The sequence below is a fragment of the Salvelinus alpinus genome, chromosome 28 (genome assembly GCF_045679555.1).
Source record: "Salvelinus alpinus chromosome 28, SLU_Salpinus.1, whole genome shotgun sequence".
NCBI classification, from domain to species: domain Eukaryota; kingdom Metazoa; phylum Chordata; class Actinopteri; order Salmoniformes; family Salmonidae; genus Salvelinus; species Salvelinus alpinus.
Genome location: NC_092113.1, coordinates 41,100,157 through 41,115,005, shown reverse-complemented (window position 1 = coordinate 41,115,005; position 14,849 = coordinate 41,100,157). Strand labels below are relative to the sequence as shown.

At 47.9% G+C, this 14,849-nt stretch overlaps 1 protein-coding gene across 9 annotated transcripts in view; it reads right to left on the bottom strand.

Moving 5' to 3' along the window:
- Nucleotides 1-14,849, bottom strand: part of rerea (arginine-glutamic acid dipeptide (RE) repeats a) — a 346,416-nt gene that overhangs the window by 79,792 nt on the left and 251,775 nt on the right. For all 9 annotated transcript variants that reach the window (XR_011671486.1, XM_071373178.1, XM_071373177.1 and 6 more), the window contains 4 exons: nucleotides 13,361-13,409; nucleotides 12,931-13,067; nucleotides 12,196-12,295; nucleotides 10,272-10,370 (listed from right to left, as the gene is read on the bottom strand). Coding sequence is in view for 8 of the 9 variants with exons in the window: in XM_071373178.1 (XP_071229279.1) it covers nucleotides 10,272-10,370; nucleotides 12,196-12,295; nucleotides 12,931-13,067; nucleotides 13,361-13,409 (385 nt within the window). In the remaining variant the exon portion in view is untranslated. The remainder of the gene's footprint in view (nucleotides 1-10,271; nucleotides 10,371-12,195; nucleotides 12,296-12,930; nucleotides 13,068-13,360; nucleotides 13,410-14,849) is intronic.

Genomic DNA, 14,849 nt, shown 5'->3' with positions numbered 1-14,849 from the left:
AGGTCAGATGAGTGGTTGGGGGATGCAGGGGGTGGGGGGTAGGTCAGATGAATGGTTGGGGGATGTGGGGGGTAGGTCAGATGAATGGTTGGGGGATGTGGGGGGGGTAGGTCAGATGAATGGTTGGGGGATGTGGGGGCTAGGAGCAACTTACAGGAGAAATAAGGGTTAAGTGCCTTGCTCAAGGGCACATCAGCCAATTGTTCATCTAGTTGGCTCTAGGGTTCGAACCAACGACCTTTCAGTTACTAGTCCAACGCTCTTAACCGCTAGTCTACCTGCTGCCCGCAATGGGGGGGTGGGCTATCTGAGGCTAGGTCAGATAACTCTCAATTGTCTCAAGGCTTAAAAATCCTTCTTACGTTACAGACTTATTCTAAAATTGCCCTCCTCAATCTACACACAGTACCCCATAATGAAAAAGCAAAAACAGGTTTAGAATTTTTTTGTTGCTCATATTAAAAAAAAGATACAAAAAAACAGAAATATCACATTTACATAAGTATTCAGACCCTCTACTCAATACTTTGTAGAAGCACCTTTGGCAGCGATTACAGCATCAAGTCTTCTTGGGTATGACGGTACAAAGCTTGGCACACGTGTATTTAGGGAGTTTCTCCCATTTCTTCTCTGCAGATTCTCTCAAGCTCTGTCAGGTTGGATGGGGAGCTAATTTCAGGTCTCTCCAGAGATGTTCTATTGGGTTCCAGTTCGGGCTCTGGCTGGGCCACTCAAGGACATTCAGAGACTTGTCCCGAAACCACTCCTGCATTGTCTTGGCTGCAAACTCCAAGCGGGCTGTCATGTGCCTATAACGGAGTGTCTTCCGTCACTCTACCATAAATGCCTGATTGGTGGAGTGCTGCAGAGATGGTTGTCCATCTGGAAGGTTCTCCCATCTCCACAGAGGAACTCTGGAGCTCTGTCAGAGTGACCATCAGGTTCTTGGGCACCTCCCTGAACAAGGCCATTCTCCTTTGATTGCTCAGTTTGGCCGAGCGGCCAACTCTAGGAAGAGTCTTGGTGGTTCCAAACATCTTCCATTTATGAATGATGGAGGCCACTATGTTCTTGGGGACCTTCAATGCTACAAAAAAAATGTGTAACGTTCCCCAGATCTGTGCATCGACACAATGCTGTCTTGGAGCTCTACGGACAATTCCTTTGGCTTGGTTTTTGCTCTGACATGCACTGTCAACTGTGGTATCTTATATAGACAGGTGTGTGCCCTTCCAAATCATGTCAAATAAATTGAATTTACCACAGGTGGACTCCAATCAGGTTGTAGAAACATCAAGGATGATCAATGGAAACAGGATGCTTCTGAGTCCAGTAGCAAAAGGTCTGAATACTGATAAGGCATTTCTAAAAACCTGTTTTCACTTTGTCATTATGGAGTATTGTGACGTCATTATGGGGTATTGTGATGTCATTACGGAGTATTGTGATGTCATTACGGGGTATTGTGATGTCATTACGGAGTATTGTGATGTCATTATGGGGTATTGTGATGTCATTATGGGGTATTGTGTGTAGTTTGCTCAGGATTTTTTTTGTATTTAATCCATTTTAGAATAAGGCTGTAACGTAACAAAATGTGGGAAAAGTCAAGGGGTCTGAATACTTACTGAATGCACTGTATGTGACTATTTCAGATTATTGTGGGGAGAATGTATGTGACTATTTCAGATTATTGTAGGGAGAATGTATGTGACTATTTCAGATTATTGTAGGGAGAATGTATGTGACTATTTCAGATTACTGTAGGGAGAATGTATGTGACTATTTCAGATTACTGTAGGGAGAATGTATGTGACTATTTCAGATTACTGTAGGGAGAATGTATGTGACTATTTCAGATTATTGTAGGGAAAATGTATGTGACTATTTCAGATTATTGTGGGGAGAATGTATGTGACTATTTCAGATTATTGTGGGGAGAATGTATGTGACTATTTCAGATTATTGTAGGGAGAATGTATGTGACTATTTCAGATTATTGTAGGGAGAATGTATGTGACTATTTCAGATTATTGTAGGGAGAATGTATGTGACTATTTCAGATTATTGTAGGGAGAATGTATGTGACTATTTCAGATTATTGTAGGGAGAATGTATGTGACTATTTCAGATTATTGTGGGGAGAATGTATGTGACTATTTCAGATTATTGTAGGGAGAATGTATGTGACTATTTCAGATTATTGTGGGGAGAATGTATGTGACTATTTCAGATTATTGTAGGGAGAATGTATGTGACTATTTCAGATTATTGTGGGGAGAATGTATGTGACTATTTCAGATTATTGTAGGGAGAATGTATGTGACTATTTCAGATTATTGTAGGGAGAATGTATGTGACTATTTCAGATTATTGTAGGGAGAATGTATGTGACTATTTCAGATTACTGTAGGGAGAATGTATGTGACTATTTCAGATTATTGTGGGGAGAATGTATGTGACTATTTCAAGAAGCAGTGAAATGAGAGGTGGCAGAGATTAGACTTGTGTTCTATGTGGCAGCAGCGGCAGGGAAGGAGAGGGGGAGAGGTGGAGTAAGAGAGGAGGGGCGAGAGAGGGAGGAGAAAGAGGGAGGAGAAAGAGAGAGGGAGTAAGAGAGGAGGGAGAGAGAGGGGGGAGAGATAGAGGGGGAGAAAGAGGGGGAGAGATAGAGGGGGGGGAGGAAGAGAGAGGGAGTAAGAGAGGAGGGAGAGAGAGGAGGGAGAGATAGAGGGGGAGAAAGAGGGGGAGAGATAGAGGGGGGGAGGAAGGTGACCAGTGACCCTGCAGACAGGCTGATTCTGTAATCTCCACAGCCCCCACAGCCCCCACTGTCACTTTTATTCACATCTCAAAAGGAAGAAAAGTAGGAAGCAAGGAAAAATGAGGCTGGTCCTGGAGAGTGAGAGGAGAAGGGGAGAGGAGGAGGAGAAGGGGAGAGGTGGAGGAGAAGAGGAGTAAGGGAGGAGAGGGGAGAGGAGGAGGAGGAGGGGAGAGGAGGAGAAGGGGAGAGGTGGAGGAGAAGGGGAGAGGTGGAGGAGAAGGGGAGAGGAGGAGGGGGGAGAGAAAGAGAAGGGGAGGAGGAGGAGAAGGGGAGAGAAGGAGGAGGAGCAGAATTATTTATAAAGGAGGGAGCAGCGGGGCAGATGGGGAAGGTGTCAGTGTGGGTATCTGTGTGTGTGTGTCTGAGCATCAAGGTCAGGGGTACATTTACACCTGTCCCTCAAGGCTGTGTGTGGGGCTGCAAAGGACCAAATGGAAATCACATCACTTCACTGGCCTGGGAGGGAGGGAGGGAGGGAAGGAAGGAAGGAGGAAAGGAAGGGAGGGAGGGAAGGAAGGGAGGGAGAGAGGAAGCAGAGCAGGGAGTGTCCTTGAATGGCCAAGTACACTGATGATGGGTGGGTGAATGACTGGTTGGCTGACTGATTATGGGTGGGTGAATGCCTGGTTGGCTGACTGATGATGGGTGGATGAATGACTGGTTGGCTGACTGATGATGGGTGGGTGAATGACTGGTTGGCTGACTGATGATGGGTGGGTGAATGACTGGTTGGCTGACTGATGATGGGTGGGTGAATGACTGGTTGGCTGACTGATGATGGGTGGGTGAATGACTGGTTGGCTGACTGATGATGGGTGGGTGAATGACTGGTTGGCTGACTGATTATGGGTGTGTGAATGACTGGTTGGCTGACTGATTATGGGTGGGTGAATGACTGGTTGACTGACTGATGATGGGTGGGTGAATGACTGGTTGGCTGACTGATGATGGGTGGGTGAATGACTGGTTGGCTGACTGATTATGGGTGGGTGAATGACTGGTTGGCTGACTGCATATGGGTGGGTGAATGACTGGTTGGTTGGCTGACATGATGGGTGGGTGAATGACTGGTTGGCTGGCTGACATGACGGGTGGGTGAATGACTGGTTGGCTGACTGATGATGGGTGGTTAGGTGACTGGCTGAGCTATGGACACAATGGGGAGGGCTTACAACCTTACACAGACTACCTCCTCAGGCAGCAGGAAAAGAATGATATGTGGCTGCTGGCTGCTATCTGTGTGCCTGTTGATAAGTGGCCTGTGATTGGCCTGTGGAGTGGTCTGGCGTGTGGGGAGAGAACAGCCCCTGAACCCCCTACACGCACACATATTCATTTCTCTGATTATCTCAATGCGGCCATGTCAGGTCGACTAGCCTGCCTTCAGCTAGCATGCATAAATAACAGAGAATTCATAGCTGGTCTATTCCTACTGAAGGACGAGTGACTTAATCTGTTACGATTAGCTGCCGTGGTTCAGATGCCATGGGCCTTCATCTGTGTGTGTGTGTGTGTGTGTGTGTGTGTGTGTGTGTGTGTGTGTGTGTGTGTGTGTGTGTGTGTGTGTGCCGTGGTTCAGATGCCATGGGCCTTCATCTGTGTGCGTGTGCGCGCGCGTGTATGTGTCTGTCTGTGTGTGTGTGTGTGTATGTGTGTGTGTCTGTGTGTGTGTGTGTGTACTTGCTTCATGGTTTATTCAGATCAGACTGAACCATTATGTTCAATTAAATCAAAACACGATTCACTTCCGTCAGATCTGAGCCCGCGTGATTCACTTCCGTCAGATCTGAGCCCGCGTGACTCACTTCCGTCAGATCTGAGCCTGCACGATTCACTTCCGTCAGATCTGAGCCCGCGCGATTCACTTCCGTCAGATCTGAGCCCGCGCGATTCACTTCCGTCAGATCTGAGCCCGCGCGATTCACTTCCGTCAGATCTGAGCCCGCGCGATTCACTTCCGTCAGATCTGAGCCCGCACGATTCACTTCCGTCAGATCTGAGCCAGCACGATTCACTTCCGTCAGATCTGAGCCAGCACGATTCACTTCCGTCAGATCTGAGCCCACACGATTCACTTCCGTCAGATCTGAGCCCACACGATTCACTTCAGTCAGATCTGAGCCCACACGATTCACTTCAGTCAGATCTGAGCCCACACGATTCACTTCAGTCAGATCTGAGCCCACACGATTCACTTCAGTCAGATCTGAGCCCGCACGATTCACTTCCGTCAGATCTGAGCCCGCGTGATTCACTTCCGTCAGATCTGAGCCTGCACGATTCACTTCCGTCAGATCTGAGCCTGCGCGATTCACTTCCGTCAGATCTGAGCCTGCACGATTCACTTCCGTCAGATCTGAGCCTGCACGATTCACTTCCGTCAGATCTGAGCCTGCACGATTCACTTCCGTCAGATCTGAGCCTGCACGATTCACTTCCGTCAGATCTGAGCCAGCACGATTCACTTCCGTCAGATCTGAGCCAGCACGATTCAATTCCGTCAGATCTGAGCCTGCACGATTCACTTCAGTCAGATCTGAGCCTGCACGATTCACTTCAGTCAGATCTGAGCCTGCACGATTCACTTCAGTCAGATCTGAGCCTGCACGATTCACTTCCGTCAGATCTGAGACCGCACGATTCAATTCCGTCAGATCTGAGCCTGCACGATTCAATTCCGTCAGATCTGAGCCCACATGATTGCTGGACAACGTGCATCTGGATGTTACGGATGTCCACGACCCCCCAAAAATCTTGGTCGTCCAAAAGTTGTTTGTTCTTGGTCAAAAATTTGAAACGTGTATTTTTTCATATATAGATACACCTTATGTGTTTTAATAAAATCAACTATACGCATTTAGCTTGTCTGATGCTTTAAGCACACTGTTTGATGAAATAAGACACATGACTCAAGAGGGATCCAGAGATCAAGACCACCAGAAGAAGAAAAAATAACAACCTGATCATCCTCCTCCCACTCCTGCTGGCTTTGGCTGATTCTGTCGTTACTGTCCTGAAGTTGCCGGTAACAGGCTACACGAGGAGTCGGCTACCTTTCATGTGGAATGCTAATTTATCTTACCATTTCTACCGATCTGCGTGCCAGTTATGGTTCATAGGCACATTTTCGAGTAACAGTTTAAATGAATTCATAATAACATCTTCGTATCTCAAAATCATTGGCATGTGGTTAATCAAAACTCTATCCACATCCAAATGGAAATGATTCAAACCTAAAATGTAACTTCTATTGCCAACTATGTAAAAATAGCCTACATAAAGCCAACAAATAAAAACATTGCAGCCTACAGGTAGAAAATATCCTGATAAATATCCTATAAACCACATATCCTATAAATCACATTGGCTACACATGGCCTGTCTGCAAGGAACCTGAAACATTGTATCAACTATTAACTTGGGTCAGGCCTGAAGCTAATACAAACTTGAAACATTGTATCAAATATTCTGGGCCCTCAGAGTTTCCCAGGCCAGTGAGCTCAGGAAAGACACATCTCCAGGCTATTATATAGATTTCCAAATCTTGGTCAACCAACAGCCTATCGACAAAACAATCGAACCCGTCGACTAATTGGGGTCTGACCTACTGGATTTACATAATAAAGAGGATGGTTTTACTGAGTATACCGAAAAAGGGATATAAAAATGTACAGGAGACCACGAGACAAAACTAGGAATAGTACAAGAATAGGGTTAACTAGTCCAGGTCAGGACCGACACAAACTAATAGGTTTAACTAGTCCAGGTCAGGACCGACACAAACTAATAGGTTTAACTAGTCCAGGTCAGGACCGACAGAAACTAATAGGTTTAACTAGTCCAGGTCAGGACCGACACAAACTAATAGGTTTTACTAGTCCAGGACAGGACCGACACAAACTAATAGGTTAAACTAGTCCAGGTCAGAACCGAGTATTACCAGTCCAGGTCATAGACACAGTATCAAGACCATCGGATGTCAATACTACCGCGTGCCTCTAGGCCCCCCGCTTGCCTCTAGGCCCCCCGCTTGCCTCTAGGCCCCCCGCTTGCCTCTAGGCCACCGCGTGCCTCTAGGCCACCGCGTGCCTCTAGGCCACCGCGTGCCTCTAGGCCACCGCTTGCCCCTAGGCCACCGCTTGCCCCTAGGCCACCGCGTGCCTCTAGGCCACCGCTTGCCTCTAGGCCACCGCTTGCCCCTAGGCCACCGCTTGCCCCTAGGCCACCGCTTGCCCCTAGGCCACCGCGTGCCTCTAGGCCACCGCGTGCCTCTAGGCCACCGCGTGCCTCTAGGCCACCGCGTGCCTCTAGGCCACCGCGTGCCTCTAGGCCACCGCGTGCCTCTAGGCCACCGCTTGCCCCTAGGCCACCGCTTGCCCCTAGGCCACCGCTTGCCCCTAGGCCACCGCTTGCCCCTAGGCCACCGCTTGCCCCTAGGCCACCGCTTGCCTCTAGGCCACCGCTTGCCTCTAGGCCACCGCTGGTCTCTAGGCCACCGCTTGCCCCTAGGCCACCCACCGCTTGCCCCTAGGCCACCCACCGCTTGCCCCTAGGCCACCCACCGCTTGCCCCTAGGCCACCCACCGCTTGCCCCTAGGCCACCCACCGCTGGCCCCTAGGCCACCCACCGCTGGCCCCTAGGCCACCCACCGCTGGCCTCTAGGCCGGCCACCGCTGGCCCCTAGGCCGGCCACCGCTGGCCCCTAGGCCGGCCACCGCTTGCCCCTAGGCCGGCCACCGCTGGCCCCTAGGCCACCGCTGGCCCCTAGGCCACCGCTGGCCCCTAGGCCACCGCTGGCCCCTAGGCCACCGCTGGCCTCTAGGCCACCGCTGGCCTCTAGGCCACCGCTGGCCTCTAGGCCACCGCTTGCCTCTAGGCCACCGCTTGCCTCTAGGCCACCGCTTGCCTCTAGGCCACCGCTTGCCTCTAGGCCACCGCTTGCCTCTAGGCCACCGCTTGCCTCTAGGCCACCGCTTGCCTCTAGGCCACCGCTTGCCTCTAGGCCACCGCGTGCCTCTAGGTCACCGCTTGCCTCTAGGCCACCATATGTATCAAAGTACACCTCGCAAACAGCCCTGTCCTGCACACATGCTCACTTAGTTAACGTTAGCTGGCTGGCTAGCCAGCAATGTAGTTCGGCTCTAGCTTGCCAGCAATGTAGTTCGGCTCTAGCTAGCCAGCAATGTAGTTCGGCTCTAGCTTGCCAGCAATGTAGTTCGGCTCTAGCTAGCCAGCAATGTAGTTCGGCTCTAGCTAGCCAGCAATGTAGTTCGGCTCTAGCTAGCCAGCAATGTAGTTCGGCTCTAGCTAGCCAGCAATGTAGTTCGGCTCTAGCTAGCCAGCAACGTAGTTTGGCTCTAGCTAGCCAGCAACGTAGTTAGGCGCTATCTAACCAGCAAGGTAGTTAGCCTAGCTAGTTAGCTAGCCATCTGTGGTACTTATGCACAAACAATGGACTGGTGCCAAGGTGAACTCATCCTTGATACAAAAATAACACCGTTACTGTCTGGACCTATTATGTTAGTGGGCTTAGTTAGTTAGTTTTCTGAAATATGCAATCTGCAAAAAGCAAGACAGTTGGTGCAGATGTATCATTCAGACCATGTGCTTGATTGCATTCATGATGAGATTACAGTGTTTGCTAGCTAGCTATATTGGTATCAAGACCACAACACTGATTATGATTTGTGACCATCCCAACCCACATTGTGCAATACCTGACATATTGTAATATCAGTCCCTCCTAGCCACAGCTGCCTGACATATTGTAATACCTCCTAGCCACAGCTGCCTGACATATTGTAATACCCTCCTAGCCACAGCTGCCTGACATATTGTAATACCCTCCTAGCCACAGCTGTCTGACATATTGTAATACCCTCCTAGCCACAGCTGTCTGACATATTGTAATACCCTCCTAGCCACAGCTGCCTGACATATTGTAATACCTCCTAGCCACAGCTGCCTGACATATTGTAATACCTCCTAGCCACAGCTGTCTGACATATTGTAATACCCTCCTAGCCACAGCTGCCTGACATATTGTAATACCCTCCTAGCCACAGCTGTCTGACATATTGTAATACCTCCTAGCCACAGCTGCCTGACATATTGTAATACCCTCCTAGCCACAGCTGTCTGACATATTGTAATACCCTCCTAGCCACAGCTGTCTGACATATTGTAATACCTCCTAGCCACAGCTGCCTGACATATTGTAATACCCTCCTAGCCACAGCTGCCTGACATATTGTAATACCCTCCTAGCCACAGCTGCCTGACATATTGTAATACCCTCCTAGCCACAGCTGCCTGACATATTGTAATACCCTCCTAGCCACAGCTGCCTGACATATTGTAATACCCTCCTAGCCACAGCTGCCTGACATATTGTAATACCCTCCTAGCCACAGCTGCCTGACATATTGTAATACCCTCCTAGCCACAGCTGCCTGACATATTGTAATACCCTCCTAGCCACAGCTGCCTGACATATTGTAATACCCTCCTAGCCACAGCTGCCTGACATATTGTAATACCCTCCTAGCCACAGCTGCCTGACATATTGTAATACCCTCCTAGCCACAGCTGTCTGACATATTGTAATACCCTCCTAGCCACAGCTGCCTGACATATTGTAATACTCTCCTAGCCACAGCTGCCTGACATATTGTAATACTCTCCTAGCCACAGCTGCCTGACATATTGTAATACCCTCCTAGCCACAGCTGCCTGACATATTGTAATACTCTCCTAGCCACAGCTGCCTGACATATTGTAATACCCTCCTAGCCACAGCTGCCTGACATATTGTAATACCCTCCTAGCCACAGCTGCCTGACATATTGTAATACTCTCCTAGCCACAGCTGCCTGACATATTGTAATACCCTCCTAGCCACAGCTGCCTGAAATGTGAATCTAAATTCAAATGGAGGACAGCAATACAGGCCCTCAATCTTTCCCTCTTCCTCCTCTCTCTGTCACACACACACACACACACACACACACACACACACACACACACACACACACACACACACACACACACACACACACACACACACACACACACACACACACACACACCTCTTCCAAGCTGAAGATTTATTCCACAGGCAATAAACAGGATGCAGCTGTTCTCTAGACATGGAGGGAATAGAAACCCAAATCCAATGAGGGCCCAACTAGCAGCTACACAGCCCTCTCTGACTATCCATCTCAACAGCACCATCTAAAGACAACCACAGTAACCCAGCATAAAGCCACTGTAACAATACGGTCCCATTCAACTGTTTTGTGTACATTGAGCCAAGGCAAGCTCAATTAAGCGCAGCTTGAAATGAAAATAAATACTATTTGAACCCAGCTCTGACGTTAAACACGTCCTCTCTGGAAGTTAAAAGGTGAAATGTTGTCAAATAATAATAATAAAAGAGTGTCTTACCACTTCGTCTTCTGACCAGCACTTCTCTATGAGTTTGGGAACAGGCTTTTTGACCAGGCGCTGTAGGGCCTTGCCTGCATCATAACCGCTCTCGTGAAGCTGGGTAGAGGAGGAAGCAGGTCAATATTCAGTGTTTGAATAAAAACAAAAAGGATGTATATTTCTTATATAGTAAGGATTTATTGTAACAGGCAGGAAATAAGGCATTGACGTATCTATAAACTACGACAGTGGGGCATGACACTAAACAAAAAATATAAACGCAACTTCTAAAGTTTTGGGCCCATGTTTCATGAGCTGAAAATAAAAGATACCAGAAATGTTCTGTAAGAAAAAGCTGTTTCTCTAAAATGTTCACAAACTTGTTTACATCCCTGTTAGTGAGCATTTCTCCTTTATTTCTCACCTATTCGTTCTACTTCTCCCCTATTCGTTCTACTTCTGCCTCCATATTAGCTCCGGTTCTGCCTCCATATTAGCTCCGGTTCTGCCTCCATATTAGCTCCGGTTCTGCCTCCATATTAGCTCCGGTTCTGCCTCCATATTAGCTCCGGTTCTGCCTCCATATTAGCTCCGGTTCTGCCGCCATATTAGCTCCGGTTCTGCCGCCATATTAGCTCCGGTTCTGCCGCCATATTAGCTCCGGTTCTGCCGCCATATTAGCTCCGGTTCTGCCGCCATATTAGCTCCGGTTCTGCCGCCATATTAGCTCCGGTTCTGCCGCCATATTACCTCCGGTTCTGCCTCCATATTACCTCCGGTTCTGCCTCCATATTAGCTCCGGTTCTGCCGCCATATTAGCTCCGGTTCTGCCGCCATATTAGCTCCGGTTCTGCCGCCATATTAGCTCCGGTTCTGCCGCCATATTAGCTCCGGTTCTGCCTCCATATTAGCTCCGGTTCTGCCTCCATATTATCCCCGGTTCTGCCGCCATATTATCCCCGGTTCTGCCGCCATATTAGCTCCGGTTCTGCCTCCATATTAGCTCCGGTTCTGCCTCCATATTAGCTCCGGTTCTGCCTCCATATTAGCTCCGGTTCTGCCTCCATATTAGCTCCGGTTCTGCCTCCATATTAGCTCCGGTTCTGCCTCCATATTAGCTCCAGTTCTGCCTCCATATTAGCTCCAGTTCTGCCTCCATATTAGCTCCAGTTCTGCCTCCATATTAGCTCCAGTTCTGCCTCCATATTAGCTCCAGTTCTGCCTCCATATTAGCTCCAGTTCTGCCTCCATATTAGCTCCAGTTCTGCCTCCATATTAGCTCCAGTTCTGCCTCCATATTAGCTCCAGTTCTGCCTCCATATTAGCTCCAGTTCTGCCTCCATATTAGCTCCAGTTCTGCCTCCATATTAGCTCCAGTTCTGCCTCCATATTAGTTCTGCCATATTAATTATATTTCTACCATATTAGGTGGGTTGGACATACTGCCACATTTTCTAAAAAGATGTTGCAGTCAGCATGCCAATTGCAAGATCCCTCAAAACTTGAGGATTCTGTGGCATGGTATTGTGTGACAAAACTGCTCATTATTAAGTGGCCTTTTACTGCGCCCAGCACAAGGTGCACCTGTGTAATGATCATGCTGTTTAATCAGCTTCTTGATATGCCACACCTGTCAGGTGGATAGATTATCTTGGCAAAAGAGAAATGCTCACTAACAGGGATGTAAACAAATTTGAGATAAATAAGCTTTTTGTGCATATGGAAAATGTCTGGGATCTTTTATTTCAGCTCATGAAACCAACACTTTACATGTTGAGTTTCTATTTTTGTTCAGTGTAGTTTTGCTGAACATGAGACTTTCCCACAGAACCTTAATTTTAGTGAACATGAGAAGGTAACCTGCCTCTTTATCAAATGTATTTGTGATTAGATTCTTGCCAGTGGTGTCCTGATACAGGCTTGTGTTGTCGTCGTCACTTACCGTGTTGAGTGCGTTGAGCGTGGTGTCGTCTCGCGATGCCGCTAGGCAACCGTCTTCTGTAGAACCTCCGTCACACATGCCAGCGAAGGCAGCCATGCTCCTGGAGAACACACAGGACGAATATTATAACAAACTTATATTCATCAAAAAACAAGCTACAATACAAAAAGTCACAGAGAGAAAGAACAGTCAACGGCATGTTCAACCTCAAGTCAGCTTAGACTGAGATAAAGCTATTCTTTGTAAGATGAATCATCATTTAAATATTTTTATAAAGCCAACTGCTTCCAATACATCCATCACTCTAGGACTCTTGGCCATGTTCCACACTTTGGTTGCTGGTAACCAGGCCAGCATGGTACGGATGATTGTTTTTAACCTTCATTTAACTAGGCAAGTCAGTTAAAAACAAATTCTTATTTCCAATGACGGCCTACCGGGGAACAGTGGGGTTAAATGCCTTGTTCAGGGGCAGAACGACTTTTTTTTACCTCGTCAGCTTGGGTGATCCGATCCAGCAACCTTTCGGTTACTGGCCCAACGCTTTAACCACTAGGCTACCTGCCGCCCCAAAATGGGCTTGACAGTGGGGAGAGGGTACAGGACCATTCCCTGCTGACATGGAGCAGGTTCATGTCTCCTGAGCTCACCTAGCTGCCCTGAGGTAGGTTGACAGTGGGGAGAGGGTATTGGATTATCTTTCCAGAAAGAGTAGGGTCAGAGGTCGTGTCTCACCTTGCAGCCCTGAGGTACATGAGCAGGTCACAGTCGTTGACCCCTGGCATCCACACCAGCTCCTCATTCTCTGTCACAGCCTGACCCAGGCCCTCCGGGGCCTCGGAGGGGAAGGGCTGCAGCTCGGGAAGCTTGGCCTAATTAGGGAGGAGAGGAGGAGGAGGAGGGAGGGAGGAGAAAGGGATTGAAAGAAGGTGTCAATCATACCACAAGTCTAGCCTGTGAAATACCAGCTTTCAAATCCTTGTCATCGAACAAAGTGGCTTGTCTGAGAAAATGTCACAAATCACTCTGCTTTATACATGTCTAATAGGATAATGTTGGTAAATGTTTATAATGTCACTCCTGTTGTAATTAATGATAAGTCATATTTGACAGAAATCTGTAAACACTGGACAACTACTTGAATAATACAGGTAAGAAGACTTACTTGGTGACTGGGTCCCACTCTGATCTCTCCTTGTGTGCTGTTTAGTCGCCTGGGAGGAGAGAATAGGTTGTTCAGATCACAACCAGGAACATTCCTACTGAAAGGTGTTACAGGACTAGCTCAGTGCAACCTGGAAACAGGTTCAGTTAACGGACTAGGTTCTCTCCTCTCCCTCACTGTTTGGCTGGAGCAAAATTACGCAGACACTGAAGGCCTGCAGAACCAAGGCGTGAGACATCTTGTCTTTATTACAGGGACAGGTAAACCAATCATGTCAATACCTCAGAAACCAAGAGATTCTAGGGGAATATTTATTGGTCAAAATTAAAGATGTGCCACGCAGAAATTGCGCCGCTATTTCCTGGTTGCTAAAAATCTCAGTTTATGTGACAAGAACAGGCAGTGTAGAGAATCATTGTATCTAAACTGCTGTGAAGTCAATTTTCCATAACTAAATATATTGTATTTTCAGCTGTTTAAAGCTGGTGTACAAAACAGAACGCAAAAGACGCAAAAAATGAAACTTCAGAACAGGAAGCATAGAAATAGAGCACGTAGAAGTGATCTACCGCTTCTTCGACTTGCTTTCAACGGGAATGGAAGCTCTATAACTCACATTTCTAAGTTACATGTTGTAGCTTCACAGGCATATTGCAGATTTTGTTGTATTATATAATTCAAGACTTAGATGTATTTCTTTCTATGGAAGAGACGCACAAAGAGAACATGTTTTCTCTAGGATATTTTTGGCAATAAAAATGATGTGAGAAACACCTCCAATGCTGTTATTGTAGATGCATTCAGCAACAAACAAAACAGCACCCCACTTACAGGATGGGGAGATGCACAGTTTTACAGAGAAACAGAGTCTTGCCTGATAAATGGCTGTACGAATGCTGGAAACCATAGCAACAACTGCCTAGCAATTTAATAATAATAATAATAATAATACTGTGTTCCTCCTGGCCATCTCCCTCCAGCTGCAGTGGGTTAAAGAAAATGACAAGATGCTCCCTTTTCAAAAACCCCCTTCCTCTCCTTTCCCTTCCGTTGCCAAGGTAACGGCACTTAGATTTTCCATACTGTATAGTCCCTAGCTCGGATAGCTGCTGCGGGGCTGAGGCGGGCCAGAAACTGTCAGAGTGATTTGCGAAGCAGAAATCCGCGCCTCTCGCTCTCCATCATTTGAGCTGGCTGTTGTTGGGCTAGGGCTGGCTGGACTGGGGTTGGTTGAAACCTGACACTGCTAGGTCCCTGTGGTAACTTTAAAAGTCCTCCAACCACAAACCTGGCCCTCTCACTCTGACATGTACATGTTGTTTCACCCCCCCCCCCCCCCCCACTTTCCCCTCCATTCCCCCCCCTCTCTCTCCACCCACCCTCAATCCCCCTTTCCGCCCCTTAACTAAGACTTGTCAACCTTTTTCTCTCCTCCTCCAAAGTCTTCACCTTCTCCACCAAGCCTCATCCATCTTCCCCCCTGGCCTTT